Genomic DNA, 21,659 nt, shown 5'->3' with positions numbered 1-21,659 from the left:
AGAACTGCAAATCTAGGCAATTTGAATACTCCAGAGACCTTATTTTGCCAACAAGAACTGCATAAACTGTGTCTGGATGACTCTTCAACAACCTCACTTATACGACTCTGGCCCTGCCTCCCTTGCAGACACACTGGCCCCTTTGCTGCTTCCTGACCCCTCTTATTATGATGCTGTCTCAGTGCCTTTGCGTTTGCCGTGGCTTCGCAATGGTCCCACCGCCTCCCCAAACTGCCACAGTGCTCCTCTCTAACTCGTTCAGAACTGGCCACCGCTCCCAGTGTACACCATTCAACTTGACCTGCCTGGCATTCCATTGGCCTTCCTGCACTTTCAAGCCACCTATGTGGTCGCACGGTGTCGGACACGACTGAAGTGACTTAGCAGCAGCAGCAGCACTTTCAAGGCTGATCTGCCCGACACAAACCTCTTTGGAAATATGATTACATGTGAAATTAGTGATCCAGAACTACTTCAATAGCAACAAAGTAAAATTGCAGTGTTGACAAGTGTTGACAATTGGAGCGTTGATGTAGTTAAAATGTTACGGAGCATCAATGCTCAGAGAGGAGACCTAAAAGAGGAGAGGACAACAGTGCCACTCAGCTGCTGAGACCTCTGATTCCAGATTGTTCCTGGACGGGTGAAGAAACCCTTCCCCGACTGGAGGAAGGGGCTGCATTCTTACTGCCCAGGCTGGGAGGGATTTGTGTGCGTGCTTTGCAATGCACCACACCATCATTTTCCCTTTCATCTCTGGGGGCATCTTTTTTTTTTTTTTCCTTTTTGCTCATTAAATTTTGTTTTCAAGGGTCTCAAAATTCTGTGCTTAAGTTTTGGTTGAGTTGTTTCCATTAAAAAGTGTTTGTTTTAAAAGCTAATAATTTTAAATTGCCCTCCTCCCCGGCTCAGTGGTAAAGAATCTGCCTGCCAATGCAGGAGACATGAGTTCAGTCCCGGGATTGGGAAGATCCCCTGGAGGGGGGATGGCAACTCACCCCATTGTTCTTGCCTGGAAAATTCCATGGACAGAGGAGACTGCAGGCTATAGTCCAAGGGATGGCAAAAAGAGTCGGATACAACTTAGCGACTAAACAACAACCGTAATAACCTCCGGCCCCGCCTCCCCACCAGCTCACCAAACATTCTTTTTCCCTTCTGAAGGTTTTAAATGAAACATTGTTATCATTAACCAGTCTTTTACTATTACACTTATATGGCCAATTGAGGCAAACAGTTCCGAGATCAATCTTTTACCATCTATTAAAATGGGGGATAATATTACTTTAGCCTTCTGAACTTTCTAGGCGACTCGGTGACCTTGCCAACTCCAGCAGCCTGCTGCTTTGATGACACCCACAGCAACTGGCTGGCCCATGTCACGAACAGTAAAACAACCCTAAGGAGGATCAGAGAATCTCTCAACACACATACTAGCCTCGCAAGATTTCCAGAATATGGACCCACCTTCTAGCTTCTTCTCAGAACGGCAGTCAAAACTCCTCTGTTCAACAAATCTGCAAGCAATGTGAGCTGTGAGACAACTGCACCCAGATGCGTGGCGTCACTGGTTTGTCCTGAATGGTTCAGGATGGTCAGGAAGTCAGCTGCTTCCACTGGTAGGTCATACTTACTGTCACCATAAGAATGGTGCCATGCGCTTGGGGCTGGTACGCGGGGATGACCCAGAGAGATGTTGTGGGGGTGGGGGTGGGAGGGGGGTTCAGGTTTGGGAATGCATGTACACCTGTGGTGGATTCATGTCAATGTATGGCAAAACCAATACAGAATTGTAAAGTAAAATAAAAAATAAATTAATTTAAAAAAATAAAAAAGAATGGTGCCATGGCAAACATCTCTGATAGACACCTTCTCAACACTGAAGCCCACGGAATCCCCAGGAAGAGCCTCCCTCAAAGCTTCATGGTGCATTCCAAGGGACTGGACTTCATTTGTATCACTGGCTGGAGCCAAGTGACCACCATGCTGGGGGTTGAGAACAGCAATCTCCACGGGAACAGTACCAGTTCCATCAATTTTATAGGCATCCTGGAAGGGCAGACAGAAGGGCTCGTCAGTCGGATAAGTTGGTAGCTGGATGCAATCCAGAGCTTCAGGCGGTATGGTTCTGCTGGCACGGCCATCTTTATGGATGACTTTCCATGGCTCCAGAATGTCACCATGCTAACCAGAGCTGGCACAAATGCTACTGTGTCAGGCTTATAGCCAGTTTTCCTAATGTAGGTGCTGACTTCCTTAACAAGTGTCTTCGTATCTCTTTCTGGCTGTAGGAACCCTTTTGTTAACACCAACAGTTACTTGTTTCACACCCAGTGTATAAGCCAGAAGGACATGCTCATAGGTCGGGAGACACTAGCTTCAAATTCACCAACACCGTCAGCAACAATCAGAACAGCATGGTCTGGCTGAGATGTGCCTGCAGTCATCGTTCTGATAAAGTCTCTGTGTCCTGGGATATCAATGATGGTCGCGTCATACTTGCTGACCTTGCATTGCCCCAGGGAGATGTTGACGGTGGTACTACCTATTAATGGGGATACCACACTCACATTCATCTTTCACTTTATCCAAGACACAAGCATCCTTGAAGGCGCCCTTTTCCATCTCAGCAGACTCTTTCTCAAATGTTTATGGTTCCTTTGTCAGCTCCCCCACCAACATTTGTAGATCAGATGGGCATGAATGTCAGACTTACCCGAGCTACGTGTCCAATGATGACAGAGTTGATACGAGTCTTTTCCTTTGCCACTTGGCTTAGATTCACTGGTGGGTTTCACGACACCTGTGTTCTGGTGGAGAACCTATTGTTAGTGAGGAGTGCCATCTTTGCCCTTTATCAAGTTCCTATATATGCATAGGTCTTGGTTTTCTTTTGAATACATTTTAAATCTTGGAATAATTCTAGATTTGCAGAAAATCTGAAGAGAGGAATTTGGTACAGCCTCACCCAGTTTCATCTAATGGCCACAGATTTCATGCATATTTTGGTACTCTTGTTCAAACTAAGAGACCAACTTTGGTACATTGCTATTAACTAAACTCCAGACTTTATTCATTATTTTACTAGCTTTTCCGTTAGTGCCCCTTTTTCTGTCCCAGAATCCAGTCCAGGGCATCAAAGTGTGTTTAGTTGTCATGTCTCTGCAATTGCATCTGATCTTTGACAGTTTCCTGGTTTTTCCTTGTTTTTCATGATCTCGACAGTTTTAAAGAGTACGGGTGATGTATCTTTTTAGACTGGCCCTCCACTTAGATTTATCTGACGACTTTAATATGATTGGGGTCATGGATCTGGGGAAGGATCCTCTAAATGTGAAGTACCCTTCTCATCACATCAGGGTGCACGGTAGCAACATCACTTACTGCTGGTGATGTTAACCTCAATCACTTAATTAAGGCAGTGCTTGTCATGTTTCTCCACTATAAAGCAACCGTTTTTCCTTTGCCATACTCTAATCTTTGGAAGCTGGTCACCAAGCCTGCACTGGAGGACGGGGGAGGGAGCGTGTGAACTAAGTTCCACTTCTTGGATCAAGGAATATCTACATATATTATTGGGATTACTTTTGTAGGAAGTATTTGTACAGAAGCTTACCTTGTAAGGAAGATCTTCTCTCCCATTTATTTATTTTTCAATCTTTTTTTTATCAATATAGACTTATTAATTTATACCTGAGATTATAATCCAATTGTTTGGATTATTTTTTCACTCAAATTGTTAATTATTTTGTCACAGATTGTTCCAGTGGGAACTATCTCAGGTTGCTTCCTAGGTCCCTTTGACATATAATTGCCCCCCACTCCCCCACCCCCCACTTAAAGCATTTCTTACTTTATGGTACTACAAGATGCTCTGGGCTCATTTTATATGTGCCCTGTCACAGCCATTTCTCCAAGGAGTCCTGGTTCCTTTTATTTGATAATGGTATTAGAAATCAAGATGTGGGTGTTGGGTATGCTCAGTGCTATTGGGATATCACTGCTTATAAGTTCTGTCAGTGGAAAGAGCTGGGAGATACATGCATGTGTACAAATCCAGGTACAACAAATATCTATACTTATTTCTGTATCAATTTATCTCTTTATATTACATTAAATACAAGGCCACCAATGTCTCCAGGCTTTATCCAGTCCCACAGGTTCATTCTAGCCTTGCTGTGCTGTGTTTAGTCATTCAGTCGTGTAGAACTCTTTGTGAGCCCATGGGCTGTAGCCCACCAGGCTCCTCTGTCCATAGGATTCTCCAGGCAAGAAGACTGGAGTGGGTTGCCAAGCCCTCCTCCAGTCTTCCCAACCCCAGGGGTCAAACTCAGGTCCCCTGCATTGCAGGTGGATTCTTTACCATCTGATCCACCAGAGAAGACCATGAATACTAGAGTGGGTAGCCTATCCCTTCTCCAGGGGATCTTCCTGACCTAGGAACTGAATCTGAGTCTCCTGCACTGCAGGAAGATTCTTTACCAGCTGGGCTACCAGGGAAGCCCTAATTTTAGCCTTACCTTTTTGCTTATAAGTATCTACCCTCTTTAGCAGTGAGAAACCTGACCCCCCATTATCATCCATCCATTTGCTTATCGATTCAACTCCAGTATACATGAAAAGCAGTTTCAGACTTGTTAACCTATACTTCCATGATACAGGTCTTTTTTGAGTCTGTATTCTGTTCTCTAAGGTTATTTGATTCCAGCTTGTGCTTCTTCGAGCCCAGCATTTCTCATAATGTACTCTGCATATAAGTTAAATAAGCAGGGTGACAATATACAGCCTTGACATACTCTTTTTCCTATTTGGAACAAGTCTGTTGTTCCATGTCCAGTTCTAACTGTTGCTTCCTGAACTGCATACAGGTTTCTCAAGAGGCAGGTCAGGTGGTCTGGTATTCCCATCTCTTTCAGAATTTTCCACAGTTTATTTTGATCCACACAGTCAAAGGCTTTGGCATAGTCAATAAAGCAGAAATAGATGTTTTTCTGGAACTCTCTTGCTTTTTTGATGATCCAGTGGATGTTGGCAATTTGATCTCTGGTTCCTCTGCCTTTTCTAAAACCAGCTTGAATATCTGCAAGATTGCCAGGAGAAATATCAATAACCTCAGATATGCAGATGACACCACCCTTATGGCAGAAAGTGAAGAGGAACTAAAAAGCCTCTTGATGAAAATGAAAGAGGAGAGTGAAAAAGTTGGCTTAAAGCTCAATATGAAAAGTAAGATCATGGCCTCTGGTCCCATCACTTCATGGGAAATAGATGGGGAAACAGTGGAAGCAATGTCAGACTTCATTTTGGGGGGCTCTAAAATCACTGCAGATGGTGATTGCAGCCATGAAATTAAAAGACGCTTACTTCTTGGAAGGAAAGTTATGACTAACCTAGATAGCATATTCAAAAGCAGAGACATTACTTTGCCAACAAAGGTCCATCTAGTCAAGGCTATGGTTTATCCAATGGTCATGTATGGATGTAAGAGTTGGACTGTGAAGAAAGCTGAGTGCTGAAGAATTGATGCTTTTGAACTGTGGTGTTGGAGAAGACTCTTGAGAGTCCCTTGGACTGCAAGGAGATCCAACCAGTCCATCCTAAAGAAGATCAGTCCTGGGTATTCATTGGAAGGAATGATGCTGAAGCTGAAACTCCAATACTTTGGCCACCTCATGTAAAGAGTTGATTCATTGGAAAAGACCCTTATGCTGGGAGGGATTGGGGGCAGGAAGAGAAGGGGATGACAGAGGATGAGATGGCTGGATGGCATCACCGACTCGATGGACATGAGTTTGGGTAAACTCTGGGAGTTGGTGATGGACAGGGAGGCCTGACGTGCTGCGATTCATGGGGTTGCAGAGTCTAACACGACTGAGAGACTGAACTGAACTGAAGGTTATTTGAGTTCTTTTTTTTCACCATTACCATTCTAATTTGATTATTATAACTTTAAGATGTGTCTTTATCCAAAGAAAAAGAAGTCTTTTTGAGTTAGCTACTCACAGACATTTATTTTTCTATACAAATTTATTGTGGATTTTTTTAGTTTCTTGATTTTGACTGGAATGGCAATAGTTTCTTTTATAGCTTCATTTAGAAAGATTTAACAAATATGCACCATGAAGACATTCTTCCATGAATATTTTACTGTCTAGTTAGTAAGACCTTCTTTTACCATTTTCTCCTTAAAGATGTTGCGCAGTCATTTTAACTCTGAGATTACTTTTAGTTTTGAAAGGTTTTTGAATAGTTGTTTCTAAATATGTTTGTAATTATATTTAAATAGTTACTATTTAAAATTTATGTTTCTATAATGTTTTACTCCTGTGTTTTGTTGCTTTGCAGCCTTTATTTCTCCATCCTCACTGATCTTGCCACAGGTATGTTTATTTAATCTAAAAACCAAAGCAGTCAGCTTTTTGTTTGTGAATATTCTTTATTGTTTTTCTCATTCTATTTGTAATTGATTTGGCTCCTTACCTTTGCTTCCTTTTTCTTCTTACTTCTTTTGGTTATTCTATCGCACTTTTCCCAGTTTCTTGATTTGAATATGTATTTGTTCATTAGTTTTCAGTCTTTCTTGCTTTTGGATAAATGTGCTTCAAGCTATAAATTTTCCTCTAAGACTTGTGTCCCACAGATTAAGCAATATAATGTGCCCATTTTATTGCATTCCAAGTCTTTCATAAATTCCCTAGTGTGTCCCAAGGATTATTTAGAATGTTTTTCCCTCTCATAGGCTTATGAGATTTAAAAAGCCTATCTTTTTATTATCAAGGTCAAATTTTACTGCCTGATGGTCAGAGAACATGGTCTGTATGATATTAATTTGGGGGGAATGAATTTGGGCCTTCTTTGTAGCCTAGGAAATTGTCCATTTTTATGACAATTCCATTATATTTAAGAATAAAATGTATTCTGTTTATGTGTATAAAGTTCTCATACCATCAATTAATTTGAATACATTGACATTCAGATTGTTTATATTTTTTCATATTTCTGTCCAGTGACTAAGAGGTTAAACTAGTTTTCACAATAGCTTTGAAATTTATCATTAACATTTTAATCTCTAAACTGGGTATGGATTTTGCTCCATTTTGCTGCTCAAAGAATAGGGCCATCAATTGAATAAACCTAGTATTTTTGAAGAGTCTGGTCTGAGATCTGGTCACCAATACAATATATATTTACTGAGGATATGGCTCCTGTGGGACTTGTCCTAGCAGAATCAGTGCAGGGGCTTCCCTGGCGGCCCAGATGGCAAAACGTCTGCCTACAATGTGGGAGACCTGGGTTTGATCCCTGGGTCAGGAAGATCCCCTGGAGAAGGAAATCCCACTCCAGTACTTTTGCCTGGAAAATTCCATGGACGGAGGAGCCTGGTAGGCTACAGTCAGTGGGGTTGCAGAGAATCGGATAAGACTGAGTGACTTCACTTTTTTTCACCCTCAAATGGATTTGGGATTATATTTTTAAACATGAGGGCCTCCCCCGCCCCCGACAAGTATAAATGCAGTATATGGCATAATGGCTGGAATTCACAAGCAGATTCACGCAGAATGTTCAGAATACCCCCATCCCAGACCCCATTCAATGCCACAGTGACTAAAACACACCTACAAGAAATTCTTCTGGGGAGTTGTGATCTCCAAATGTCCTCTTCTAAACTATAAACCATTTGTGGATTGGCTGCAAGTTGATATTATTCTCTAACACCTTGTGGTGGTGGTTGTCGTTTGGTCTGTCATTCGTGTCTGACTCTTTGCGACCCCATGGACTGTAGCCTGCCAGGGTCCTCTGTCCATGGGATTCTCCAGGCAGGAATACTGGAGTGGGTTGCCGTTTCCTTCTCTCAGGGATCTTCCCAACCCAGGGATGAAAGTCACATCTCCTGCACTGACGGGTGGGTTCTTTACCACTGAGCTAGCCACCTGGGAAGCCCATCTTATGGTGAATTTACCAAATTTCTCTCTTTTCTGATGACCAGCTAGAAACAGCTTTTGTAAGGAAACAGGTTAAGGAGAAAGGGTAGAGAAGAAGGGGGGCTTAGCATAGGGAGTGAGGCAGAAAAATAAGTGCTTCCAGGGATATAAATTTTGGAAAGTTGTAGCTGTTGGGGCTTTGGGAAGATGGGAGCAGCAAAATGCTGCCGTGTGCATGTGTGGGGAGGTGGGTGAGCAGAGAGTGGACCTGGGGAAATTTAAGAAGACAAATGTCATCTATGTCATGATTTGTATCGCCTGGCCTCGCACTTATGGCTAGTTTATTCCATACTGGACAAGAGGGGGACATTTTCTGCTCTTCTTCAGTTTAGTCTCAGAGAAGAAAAAAGGACAAAGTTGATGCTTATGTTTTCTTATCTTTCTTCAGTAAGAAATTCACAATGACTTAACCTGGATCATACTAGTGTGATGTATCTACTGCTCAAATATTAATAATGTTTAATAATTATTATATGGTCTTGCAACATCTAATAGCATCTTTGGTTCTTCGTTAAATTCTGTTGTGATTGAACTTATCAGATGAATCGCGTTCTCAGTGACACTGTAAATCCAGGGTAAGGCTTCTGTGTAACACTTTTCTGAATTTATTATGGCTGGCTGTCTAGTGCAATGCACATAGCAAATATTATGTAGGTTTACTTGTCTCTTCTAGCCTATGGACACTGCGTCTTTCACTGGAGTTCAAGTAACTGTCTTTGAAAGAATGCTTCATTATTCTCACTGAAAAACAGATAGTGGAATAGTCTTGATCGCAGGTAACTGCCATACTAAAGAGACTAAAATTTGTATCAGGAGAGAAAGAAATTCCATACCTCTCCTCTGTGTAATGTGATTGCATTCACAAGCTGTTAACCGATGAAATGATGCAGGGTAAATTGTCAAGACCACCTCCTCTTGTGAATACAAGGTATCCTTCTGACAGCCTGAGAGTTTGTGATGAACGTGCTTTCACATGAGCTTGACAGGGTCTTTGATGGAGCATCTCCCTTTACCCCTTTCTAGAACTTGAGTTTAACTCTGTAATATTGAAATAGGAGTAAATAAACATACTCACTTACCAGATGTGAATGAGAAGTATGGCCAGAGGAGATGAACTGGTGGGCGATTAGAGGCTGGACTAATTCAGCGCTGTCCAGGTGCCAGCTTGTAGACTGGAAAAGTCTTTATAAGCTTGTGGACTGGAAAACCTGCATTCTGAGGCTTTTTGACAGCATACCTAGTCAATCTATGTTTTCGAATAGATTGACATCAAGACCCAGGTCTCTATTCATTTACATAGACATTTATCTAATTGACAAATATTTATTGAGCCCTATAAGCTGCCAAGCCCTGTTCTCGGCAGTGAAAACAAAGAACTGAATTTTCTTTTGTGTCATTATAGAACGCACATTTTAGTAAACGAGTCTGACAAATAAGTATCTAATATTACTAGTAGGTGAGGAAAAGGGGGTGACAGAGGCTGAGATAGTTGGATGGCATCATTGACTCAATGGACATGAGCTTGAGTAAACTCCAGGAGATAGTGAAGGACAGGGAAGCTTGGTGTGCTGCATTCCATGGGGTCACCAAGAGTTGGACATGCCTGAGCGACTGAACAACAGCAGGTGATAAAGGCGACAAAAGAAAAGAGAGGAGGGTACGAAGCTAGGGAGTGAGAGGTGGAGAGGAAGAGACCACATGCAGTCAGATAAGCCACGTGAGGCCCGGGCAGAGTTTCAGAGGTGGAAACAGCAAGCACAAGGGCCCTGAAGTGGGTGCCTGCTGAGAATGTCCTAGGAACAGTGGTGCTTATTTTCAGTAGACTGGAGTGTTCTTGGCGCAAATAAAGTCCTTTCCCTCCATGCAGGCTTGTTACATAGAAAGGATGTCACCATCCAGAGGCTGATTGGTGAGCCTCATATCTGAACAAGTTGGGTTAGTGACCAATGGTTCACTGCACCAGGCTGACTTAGTCTGAAGCATCCACCTGTTCTTCTGAGCCATACCCCATCTGGTATGTCTCTGGCTAAGGTTGGGATGGGCAACAACTTCTTTCTTGGTTTTTAAACTGAGGTTAAGAAACACTGGGTGAATGGTCCAGCACCCATCATCTGGGCAGTACTGGCAAGTTCTCCCACTCGCTCCCTTTTTGTAGAGAGCTGATAACATGCCCAAGGCCACACAGGCAGAAACTGAATAGTTTTGGACTGTTTCCTACATCTCTCTCCTGCTCCCTCCTGTCTCTTCGGTCAGGTCCACTCTGGTTGAAAACAAACTTGGTGGTTGGCAATAAACCACAGAAAAGAACCCATGTTGACAATTAGTCAAAATTAAGTCTGTCTTAGAGAACAAACTCATGGTTCCTGGGCGGGTGGGGGGGGGGAGGCGGGGAATGTTGGGGGAAAGGGATAGTTAGGGAGCTTAGGATGGACATCTACACACTGCTATATTTAAAATGGATAACCACCAAGGACCCACTGTATAGCACAGAGAACTCTGCTCAGTGTTATGTGGCAGCCTGGATGGGAGCGGAGTTTGGGGGAAATAGATACGTGTATATGTATGGCCGAATCCCTTTGCTGTTCACCTGAAACTATCACAACATTCTTATCTGTTATACTCCAATATTAAATTAAAAGTTTTTTTTAATTAAGTCTGTCTTTACTAACAAAGAATATTACTCTTTACAGCCTGAATTTTGGGTATATCCTTGTCTCTTAATATTGCTGCAAGAACTCGTATCTGGTCAGGCCACTTGCTCTGACCTGCCTACAAGGTAAGCATTTCCACAAGCACAATAGTCTTGCCAGGTCAGGGGCTCAGGGTCAATCCTATAGACGTTTCCTATTAGAGACTCTGGAATTTCAAGGATCACACACACACACAAAACCCACGTCCTTAGACGTTCAATACAGACCTGCTTACAGAGCACAGGAGACTATTTCCTCAAAGTAGAGGGCGAGCTAATGGATGATTCCAGGAATCACCAAATTACTCATCTCATGACCTGGTTCATGATTTATTTGAACACATAACCAAGTACTGATGAAGGTGTATTAAGGAATGCACCAGCCTGTTTTTACTTATTTATTGATGCCTCCATTTCAGAATATTTCATGCGGCTCTCAAGTCAACGAGGAACATCTTACAAAGACACACAGTCCTTTTCCCCCCCGTCAAAGGAGTTTTGCACGCATGGCATCATTTTCTCCGCTTGGCAACAGCTGGCTTCGCTGTTGCGCTGTCCACGAAGGGTTTTCACAGACGTGACTTCATTTGATCCTCTCCTCCCACCCTGCAGGGCCGAAAGGGTGCCCGTCCTCCCATTAGTTTGTCAGTCTGCGGTGACATCCCACCAGACAAGCCTGTCTTTGTCCGAGAGGTGAGATAAGCTAAGGGTCGGGGTTAGGGACATCCGCACGACCTCGGACCGGTTGCCTGACCAAGGACCTCCCCCAACAAGCCCGCCCGCAATTAAGTTCAGTCGCTCAGTCTTGTCCGACTCCTTTGGACCCCATGGACTGCAGCACGTCAGGATTCCCTGTCTTTCACCATCTCCTGGAGCTTGCTTAAACTCATGTCCATTGAGTCAGTGATGCCATCTAACCATCTCTTCCTCTGTCGTCCCCTTCTCCTCCCGCCTTCAATCTATTAGCCAGGGGCATCCACCCTCCCGACCCACCAGCAGGACTTCGACTTAAACAAAGCATCGAATCCCGCCGCGCGTTAATCACGTTCCAGAGGCCACAGCAGAGCACCCTCAGGGCAAGAACGATCTGACTGTGCTGCGTCCACGGGTCTGGGCTCGCGCCCTTCGGGAGCGGAGGATTTGAGGGTTCTTCTTGCTAAGAACCCTCGAGAAGGGCCGCCGAAGGCCCTCTCCTCGCCGCGGCCGAGCGGGGGAAGGGGAGTGTCTTCCGGAGAGTGTCGCCTCGCTCCCGAGCAGCCAGCAACCCAGTTGGGATCGTAGCACCACACGGGAAACCGGGACTCAGAAACCGTTTACCTCCACTACCGGATTTCCGCCGGCCCCTCTGCTCACAGGCCCCGCCTCTTCCGTCGACTTTTCCCTCGAGGCCCCGCCCCTTCCGCCGGCACCGCCCCCGTTCATCCCACGTGTAATCCCTGAGACGCTGTCTGGGTCACCGCGCGTTTGCTTCCGCCAGGTCTCCGGGCGCGTGGATCCTGGCGCGCCCCCGCCCTCTTGGCCATGGGGGTCCCCAAGAGGAAGGTCTCGGGCGGCCGGGACGGCGCGGCTGCCCCGGCGGGCGCAGCCAAGCGGACCCGCACCGAAGAGCTCACGGGCGTGCGCTTCAAGGCTCAGCTGAGGGACCCGCAGGGCGCGGGGCCGGGTGAGTGCAGGGGGGAAGAGAGCGCGAGCTTCTGTCTGCGTGGGGCCTCCGTGTGCAGACGCAGCAGCTCCTTTCTGCAGCAAGGGTCAAAGCCCAGCCTCCCGATTTGCAGTCGGGAAACCGAGACCTGGGTGCCGGGGAGTCCAGGGCCACGATTTGCTTGATTGGTGACAGTTTCCTGCGAGTGCATGCTTCCTCTGCCCGAGCAGCATCTGTCGGCAAGCTCTAAAATTCTTTTTATTGCAATTGTTAGGAAAATGGATAAATGTACTCCTCATTCATCACAGCAGGTATTTATGGAGTCCTGACTGTGAGTCGGGGGCTTCCCTCATAGCTCAATCGGTAAAGAATCTGCCTGCAATGCAGGAGACCCAGGTTCGATTCCTGGGTCGGAAGATCCCCTGGAGAAGGGCATGGCAACCCACTCCAGTATTCTCCATGTAGAATACCATGGACAGAGGGCTATAGTCCATGGGATTGCTCGAGTCAGTTCGGGGCTGTTCAGTGAGCCGGTCTGCAGTTACTGCCATCGCTGTCAGCTCTGTTTTGCGTAGCTTTGATTCTCCACCACTCACACTGACCCGAGAACATGTAATAAGCTATCACGTGAAGCCACCGCAGGGCCTGTCAGTTGACCAAGATTAGTGACTGATACGAAGTAGATTCTATAATTTCACTTTTTGAAAAGTGTGATCACCCTGCACAACTTCTTGTAATCCATTAGAAAGTATTTAAATTATGAGGGCAAAACACAATCGAATTAGGCTAATATGTGGAAACACTGGCATTGTGTCAAAATGAAACAGTGACAGTGTTTCTCTCAAGTGAAAAATTATTAAGTTCATGGCCAGAATATCCTCAGTTTCTAGTTTGTCTTCCACAGATTTTTTTTTTTTTTTTTTAAGGTTTGATATCTGCAACTGCTAGCTAGTGCCAGGAAGATGATACCTGCTTTAGCACAGAATTATACATTTCATTCATTCAGTTGTTCATTAGTTTTGGGGGAAGGAAATGGCAACCCACTCTAGTAATCTTGCCTGAAAAATCCCATGGACAGAGGAGCCTGGTGGGCTACAGTCCAAAGGGTCGCAGAGTTGAACATGACTGAGTGACTAAGCACATACATTTCATTCATTCATTTGTTCATTATTTACAAGGGGCTGTTATTTGCTTGGGTAGAGATCAAAGGGTAAGAATCAGATGGGCCCTGCCATTTTTAGATGGCATGTGTAAGTGAGAACATACAGTATTTGTGTTTCCCTAACTTGTTTCATTTACTGCCTTCAGGGTTCATATAGAATGTTGCAAAAGGTAAAGTTTCCTACTTTCTTTTTTTTTATTTTTTTAATTTTGGCTGCACTGAGTGGCATGTGGGACCTTAGGATTGAACCTGCACCTCTTGCAGTAGAAGCTTGGAGTCTTAACCACTGGACCACCAGAAAAGTCCCCAGTGTCCTTCTTTTTTAAAGGCTGAATAATATTCCATTGTGTGTATTTCTTTCCTTTGTTTTTTTTTTGATGTGGACCAGTTTAAAAACATTTTGCTGTAGTTATCTATTTGTTCACTCATTTATTTATGTATGGCTGCACTGTACAGCATGTGCCAGCTGAGTTCCCCAACCAAAGATTGAACCCATGACCCCTGCAGTGGAAGCACAGAGTCTTAACCAGTAGACCACAAGGGTAGTCCATGATGTGGACCCTTTTTTAAAGTCTTTATTGAATTTGTTACAATATTGTTTCTGTTTTCTGTTTTGTGTTTTTTTGGCCAAGAGGCCTCTGGGATCTTACCTCCTTGACCAGGGGTTGCGACCTGCCCCCCTGCATTGGAAGGCAAAGTTTTAACCACTGGAAGTCCCTTTTATGTGTATTTCTGTGTGTAGATGTACCACATTTTCTTTATCCATTATGCCCCCTTCAGTTGATGGGGGGTGGGGATGGAGAGCAGGGTTACATTAATAAAGACCCAGAGGATGCTCAGGAGCATCGGATAGTAACCCATCAGGAGGTTTCCTACATCAGGAAGGGTTCTGCTCTCAACCAGTGCCTTTGAAAGATGCTCCCCATGACTTAAGGACATGTCCTCTCTCTTGATCTCCGTCTCCACCCTGCTTCTCTGTTCCATCTTGTCATGGGCTGCTTCCATTCACCTGGCTATTTCCTGCCAGCAATCTCCCTCTGTCACCGTAGCACCTGGGATTGTTTCTAAAGAGACTGTCCTTATTAACATCTGATCGTGACTCTCATTTCAGCCCTGGAGGCATTTGTTTCTGCTGCTAAGAAGCTCCCCCGAGAAGACGTGTACGATGTTGTAGAGGGGTACATCAAGATTTCTGTGGAGTGTGCCGAGATTTTCCAGCTCCTGAGTGGGGAGAAGCGCCCTGAAAGTGAAGTATGCTCTTTCTTACCTGGCCTGATGGGGAGGAGCAAAAGTTAGTGCTACTGTTGTGTTAGGGCTTAAAGAGTCACCCGCCAAGCAGGAGACCCAAGTTCAATCCCTGGGTTGGAAAGATCTCCTGGAGAAAGAAAAGGCAACCCACTCCAGTATTCTAGCCTGGAAAATCCCATGGACAGAAGAGCCTGGTGGGCTACAGTCCACAGGGTCACAAGAGTTGAACACAACTGAGTGACTAAATAACAACTATTATGTTAAGCTCGATGAAGAGAAATGTGATATAAATCTCCAAAATATTACCAGCTTTCTACTGAAAATGATGCTATCTGTGCCTGGGCTGTAGAGATACATTCATTTTTGCATTGTAACCTTTGAAAGCCTTTGGAGGAAAGTGCTAACTTGTTACTGGTGAATAATAGCAGAAGGAAGGATCATAGATTCTTGTCTAAACTTACTTGGTTTCTGCATGGTTTGCTTTAACGGAAGGGAATTAGGTAAAGATTGTGTGTCCCAGGTACAGATGTATATTGAGTTGTCTGTTGTTTTCTGCTTCCAAAAAGGTTCAGAATTTGAGGTGTTTATGAACCTGTTGAAGTCTCAGGATTATTGCTGTAAGGTTGTAGACCCTAATATCCCCAAAGCAGTGAGGCAGAATCATTACTAGAAATTTCTCTTTTATTCATTTGGTTTAATTGTAAGCAAGCTGTTCTCTATTTAGCTAGACTCTTGGAGCAAGGCTAATTCCAGAGCTCAGGGCCTGGCAAGTCTCTGTGTTTGATTCAGGATCTGGCAGGCTGAAAGATTTAAACCTGCAGGTAACTGTGGCTAAGACAAGTGTCTGTAGAGGCGGAAACGAAAAGGAGATGATTTGTAAGCACCTCGATTCTGTCTTTGCAGATGCTTTTAGTATTTCAAGTTTTCGAGGCCATATTATTGCGGACAGCCAGTGACCTTTCCCATTTTCACGTGGTGGGGACCAACATCGTGAAGAAGCTGATGAATAACCACATGAAGCTCATCTGTGAGTCCCTGTATGCCTCGGGTTACAGGTAAGTTGGCCGCCTGTACATGGCCAGGACTAGCCTTGGACTTGGTCAGCGTTCAGCTCTCCACGAGGGCGCCTGACCTTCCCTCTACCCGCCCGCAGAGCTGAGCTGTTTCCGAGGCTATGGCAGTGCCCTCCTCCTGTTGCTGGCCGTCCCCTCGCTGTCACCGGCAGTGCCCTCCTCCTGCTGCTGGCTGTCCCCGCGCTGTCACCGGCTCCTCTGCTGTGTCCCTCTGCTCCCGCCCTGCCACTCCCACTGCGGTCTGGGGAGCACCCCAGACCTCCTTAACGCTACCTGTCCTTTTAACCTCCAACGGCTTGTCTCCTAGGTCCTTGCAACCTCCCTCTCTCTCCACCTTCAAAGCCTTGCGGAGGTGTCATCTCAGGGAGGCCCTCTCTGACCATCCCATCCACAGCTGAAAGTGTGCCATAATATCCATAGCCATCTCCTGACCCACTGTCTGCCTCCACTGGGATGCAGGGTGCCTGAGGGTGGGGCCTTGACTGTCTCGTAAATTGCCGTTTTCCCAGCACTTAAATAGAATGTAGGTGCTCAGTCGGCACGGATTCTGAGTAACCTACCGCAGGGTGGAAAGGCAGCCAGGCTCTTGCATCTAGAGATGTCCCCTGCGCAGAAGTCTTCTCCTGGCCTGCACTGGGTGCGGGTGGGGTCCAGCTCCATGATGATTTACTGGAGAGAGACATTTCCATTTTCTCTCTGCCTTCATCTTATGTTCTAGGATTGTCCTCAGACTCAGTTTTTTAGCTTTCTTTGAAGATTTTGTTAGGATTTTTTTTTTCTTAAAGAAAGGGCATGTCTCCGTGTTTCCTTCCTCCTGGTTTCTGGTGTGGGGCCAGCAGACCGGACAGACAGGTTGCAGCTGGCTCGAGGCGAGGGGGCCTTTGTGGTCCTGCCGTCACGACGCCAGGTCTCGCTTGTCCTGAACAGGATGGCTCGAGCCTGCTTGAACCTGATGGCCGCCATGGTGACCCAGGGTCCTGAGGCCGCCAGGGACGTCTGCAGCCATTTCGATTTGAATAAGAAGACCTTGTACACCCTGGTGACCAAGAGGGATCCAAAGGTGAGGAGTGTCTCATGAGTTTCCCCCTGCTGCTGCAGTGGTTCCTGCGTCCTCCTCTCTCTGGCCCCAGTCCTCACCTAGATGGAGCGGGAGGCCTCTGTGTGAAAGGTATGCCTCAGCAGCCACTTTGAGCCTGTGAGGCAGGGCGGCCTCACCCCGGCCGGTGGTGGGGGCCTGGTCACCTAGTGGGGCCTGAGTGACGGGGACGTCTGAGGCCAGCTCAGTGTGGCAGGGCCTCTCTGGCCCGTGAGGATGGTGCAGCTGGCGGGCGTCTTCCCAGAGCGGTGGCGGTAGTCTCTGCGGGCCTTGTGGGGTGGTGCTCGTGGTGGTCCTCCTATGCTTGTTCCGTCCACTGTGTGGAAAAGCCCTTAAGAGGCCACGCTAGTGAGGTCATCAGAAACGACATTTATGGCTTTTTTAAAAAAATTATTATTTATTCTTTGCTTTATTTTGTGACTGTGCTGGGTCTTCATTGCCCTGCCCACTTTCCTCTAGCTGTGGCCCGCAGGGGCTGCTCTCCAGCTAAGGTGTGTGGGCTTCCCCCTGCCGTGGCCTCTCCTCCTGTGGGGCACAGGCCCTAGGCACACGGATTTCAGTAGCTGTGGCTCTCTGGTTGCAGCTCCCGGGCTCTAGAGCACAGGTTCAGTAGTTTGTGGCACAGGCTCGGTTGCTCTGTGACATGTGGGAATCTTCCTGGGTCGAGGATTGAACCCGTGTCTCCTGCATTTGGCAGGCAGATTCTTTACCACGGAGCCCCCAGGGAAGCCTGACGTTTGTGGCTTTTTAATATGTTCCTTGTGCCTCCCAGTTAGAAGTCTTAACAATGAGTAGGGGATGGATTATGCCAAAGAGAATCGAAGTGTGAACAGTTGGTGGTGAGAGTTGTCTAAAGAAGAAAGGTTTTCTAGGAGCTCCGGAAGTTTCCCTTGGGTTTGAAAGGATCTTGAGGGAAAAGCACAAGTTTCAGAACACGTGAGCTGGAGCACGGGCACGCTTCCAACCCCTGTGCCAGCTGTGGGTGGTCGAGGTGGCCCTTCCGCTTTGCAGGGTCTGCCCTCCCCACTGAGCTTCCCATGTGGTCCTCGTGGTAAAGGATCCGCCTGCCAGGGCAGGAGATGTGGGTTCAATCCCTGGGTCAGGAAGATCCCCTGGAGAAAGGCATGATAGCCCACTCCAGTGTTCTTGCCTGGAGAATCCCCATGGACAGAGGAGCCTGGCGGGTTACAGTCCATGGAGTCGGAAAGAGTCGGACACGACTGAAGCGACTTAACACACACACACCCCCTCACTGCTGGCTCCGTCCCCCACACCCCCTTCCTTGGCATTGGCATCAGGTAACAGAGGCCCACCTTTGTCTGCCCGGAGGAGCCACGTTAGAAGAAGCAACTTCTGCAGCCAGGTGTGACCTTCTTCTCCAGCTCTTCCTAGGAAATAAAGAGTTTCTGTGCTGCCAGGTGATAACTAGACTGAAGGTGAATCACAGTAACAACAGCGTTGAAGGTTTTTTTGGAATAACGGATAAGGTTTTCTCTGAGGAAAAGCTTCCAGGTCTTCGTGATTCATGGATATACTATAGTCGGTGTGTCCGAAGTTCCACTTAATGAGTGACAGCTCCTGGCATCTAAACGGTGTGTCTGACGTAAAGAAGGTGTGTGCTCTCCGCCCCCGAAGGCAGACCTGGCTCTCTGGTTTTCCCTGGCCGTCAGCCTGGCAGTAATTACCTGTCAGAATCCCTTCCCTTTCCCTCCCTCAATCTTGGCCCAACCCACCCTTCCATCTTAAGTAAAGTGCACGTCAGTGGACAGGCCACCCGCCACTGCACAGCTTGGGAAAGCCCAGTCCTTGTCCAGATCTGGCTGCTTCAGCTCAGGGCCTCCACAAGTCATTGTACCTCTTGATCTGGAAAACGGGAGTTACTGTAGAAATGAAAGTAATTTTGCTTTGCTTAATCATCTGTATCAAGTATCTTACATACTTTGTGCGTGCTGTGCTAAGTCACTTCCGTCCTGTCCAACTCTCTGCGACCCCGTGGACTGTAGCCCTCCAGGCCCCTCTGTCCATGGGATTCTCCGGGCAAGAATACTGGAGTGGGCTGCCATGCCCGCCTGCAGGGGACCTTCCCGACCCAGGGATCGAACACACATCTCTCATGTCTCGCAGATGGGGTTCTTTACCACTAGCGCCACCTGGGAAGCCTGGACCCTCTGCATTGGAAGTGTGGAGTCTTAGCCACTGACTACCAGGGAAGTCTGAAACTTTGTATATTGTAGGAAATCGTTTCTAGACAGTAAAAAAAAGTTTCTCATATGGGAAATGTCAGAAACATTCAAAAATAGACATCAGCACAGTGACTTCCTGTGTCCCTGTCATCCAGCCTCAGGAGCTGTCATCCTTCCCTGCCTTCGGGTTTTGGGACAGACAGTCAGTGACACGATCAGACAAAGGGTCATGTCCGACTCTTTGCAGCCCTGTTGACTATAACCCGCCAGATTCCCCTGTCCTTGAGATTCGGTGGCCATGTCCTCCTCCAGGGGATCTTCCCGACCCCAGGGATCGAACCAGCTCTCTTGCTTCTCCTGCATTGGCAGGCGGGTTCTTTACCACTAGCGCCACTTGAAACACCCCTGTTACAGCTCATCACACATATATTTCGACTATAAATATTTAGTATCTCGAACAGAAAGCAACATTTTGGGAAACAAAACCATGGTGCCATGATCATACTTAACACTGTTAATAATTTCTCACCATCATCTAATGCCCAGTTCAGTCTCAGCTTTTCCCCCACTGTCTCAGAAACATCTGTGCCCTCTGTGGTTCAAATCAGGATCCACACAAGGGCTACATGGGATGTTCTGCTGGTACTTTCCTTAAATCTCTCCAGATCTTTGAATTTTCTGCTTTTCTCCCACTTTTTTTTTTTTTTTAAAGCCATTTAGTTATTGAAGAAGCTAAGGGAGATATTTCTTTTCAGTGTTTTTAGCATTTTGGAGGGAGTTATTCAAGCCTCCTGTGAAGAAAGAGGATTATGAATATTTTTTCTCATCCAAAGAAAGCATTGTTAAAAGTCCTGTGCCAAAGAGCAGTTTTACCAAATATGTTTTGGTCTATTTCAGACAGTGTTTTGCAGAACACGCCGTCGAGTTCAGGATGTTTTCTCCCTGGGATAACAGCCCCGTGAAGTCAGAGTGTAGGAATGAGGGGCAGGCGTGTGTGGCCTTCTTGCCTTTGATGGAGATTGCTGGAGACGCAGGGCGGCAGCTGGGGGCAGCGAGGGGCTGTGGTCAGGGGGACGAGGCCTGGCGGTGGCTGCTGGAAAACAAAGAGCCAAAGCTGTGTCTTAGGGGTCTTGTTTTTTACTGTGTCAGGAATGTGAACTTTGGGGTTCTCTGGGACATAAAAGATGGATGCCAGCGGGTGAGAACCAACTTCTGTTTTAGTTCAAAATCCATTGCTGGCAGCACCCATGAGAGGGTCTCTGCTGGGTTCACATGGGATAGAAAGACCTAGAAAGGCAAGTCGGAACCAGCACTCCAGAGTCCTGATTCCCAGGACTTCAGTGGACAGAGAACCCCAAACATCGGGAGCCTTTCCAACTCATGGGGGAAGGATGAAACCTAATTTCATTTTACCAGGCAAGTTTTCGTGTTTTGCCAGAATTCTTTTGAAGTTTAAGGTGTGTGTAGACCAGGATAAGTGAACTGTGCTTGAATCAGGTGGCACGTTGGTTTGAACGGTGAGGCTCCAGATGGCTTAGAAGCAGTGGTCGCTTGAAGCAGTTACTGAGGACAGGGACAGTGTCTGAGTCACCTCTGCGTCCCTCCAGCCTGAGGTTATGACACCTTGAGTGTCGCTGGTGTAGAGTTGGTGAATGAAGGCCCCAGAGCATTGCTGACACTGACGGAGTCAGAGTGTAGCTTATTTTCAGGACTTGAAGGGATCATTGTACCCAAACCGCATACTGTGAAGAGGCCCACATGTTGGTCCCCAGAACCAGAGGGTAGTTTGGGGCTCTCAGTGTATTTGGAATAAAGCAGCCCAGGTCTTGCTGAAGTGGGTGCTGTGCTGTGGACGGAGATAAGCTCAGTAAATGCGAGGACCCTGCAAAGCCTACACTCGGATGTTACAGCGCGGCGTTGAATGCGCATTCTTTTTTCCAGAAGAAACAGCCAATAAAACAAGACAGTTAATTTCATACTCACAGAGGCCTAAATGGTGCCACGTATGGTCCTTGCACCTTGAGAAAAAGTGGCATGGAGCTACCAGGGGAGCGCTGAGAAGGAGGCGCCTCTTGGCAGACGTGAGGCAGAGCAGGAAGCGGTGTGTGTGTGCAGGTATTTCTTACCATCCTAGGCCCAGTGCTTTCTCACTTGGTAGTGGTGTAACCTCAAGGGAGGGGCTCCCCTGGTGGCTGAGCTGCCGAAGAGTCTGCCCGCACTGCGGGAGACCTGGGGGTCATCGCTGGGTCGGGGAGATCCCTGGAGAGGGGAAGGGCAACCCGCTCCAGTGCTCTTCCTGGAGGGTCCCGGGGACAGAGGAGCCTAGTGGGCCACAGTCCCTGGGGTCACGGAGAGGCAGACGCGACTAAGCGACACACACGTAAGCTTAAGTGGGGTTTCTAAAACCCCGGTTTCCCCATCTGTAAGATAGGTGTGCTCGTGCCTCTACCTCAGATTCTTATTGTAAATGAGAAGACCGATACGCACTTGGCAGGGAGCCTGGCAGTCACGAGTGCTCAGGAATCGCTACTGATACGATGCTCCTCACCGCCATCATCGCCACAGCCTCTTCCACGTCCTCATC

At 46.7% G+C, this 21,659-nt stretch overlaps 1 protein-coding gene across 1 annotated transcript in view; it reads left to right on the top strand.

Annotated features, from left to right (window-relative positions):
- The first annotated feature begins 12,092 nt into the window (after positions 1-12,092).
- Positions 12,093-21,659, top strand: part of URB1 (URB1 ribosome biogenesis homolog) — a 78,308-nt gene continuing 68,741 nt past the window's right edge. The window contains exons 1-4 of the mRNA XM_040228017.1: positions 12,093-12,334; positions 14,587-14,726; positions 15,627-15,778; positions 16,724-16,856. Coding sequence (XP_040083951.1) covers positions 12,193-12,334; positions 14,587-14,726; positions 15,627-15,778; positions 16,724-16,856 — 567 coding nt within the window. The 5' untranslated portion in view covers positions 12,093-12,192. The remainder of the gene's footprint in view (positions 12,335-14,586; positions 14,727-15,626; positions 15,779-16,723; positions 16,857-21,659) is intronic.

Source organism: Oryx dammah, unplaced genomic scaffold (genome assembly GCF_014754425.2).
Source record: "Oryx dammah isolate SB20612 unplaced genomic scaffold, SCBI_Odam_1.1 HiC_scaffold_2, whole genome shotgun sequence".
Lineage (NCBI taxonomy): Eukaryota > Metazoa > Chordata > Mammalia > Artiodactyla > Bovidae > Oryx > Oryx dammah.
This window is presented reverse-complemented; position numbering and strand designations above follow the sequence as displayed.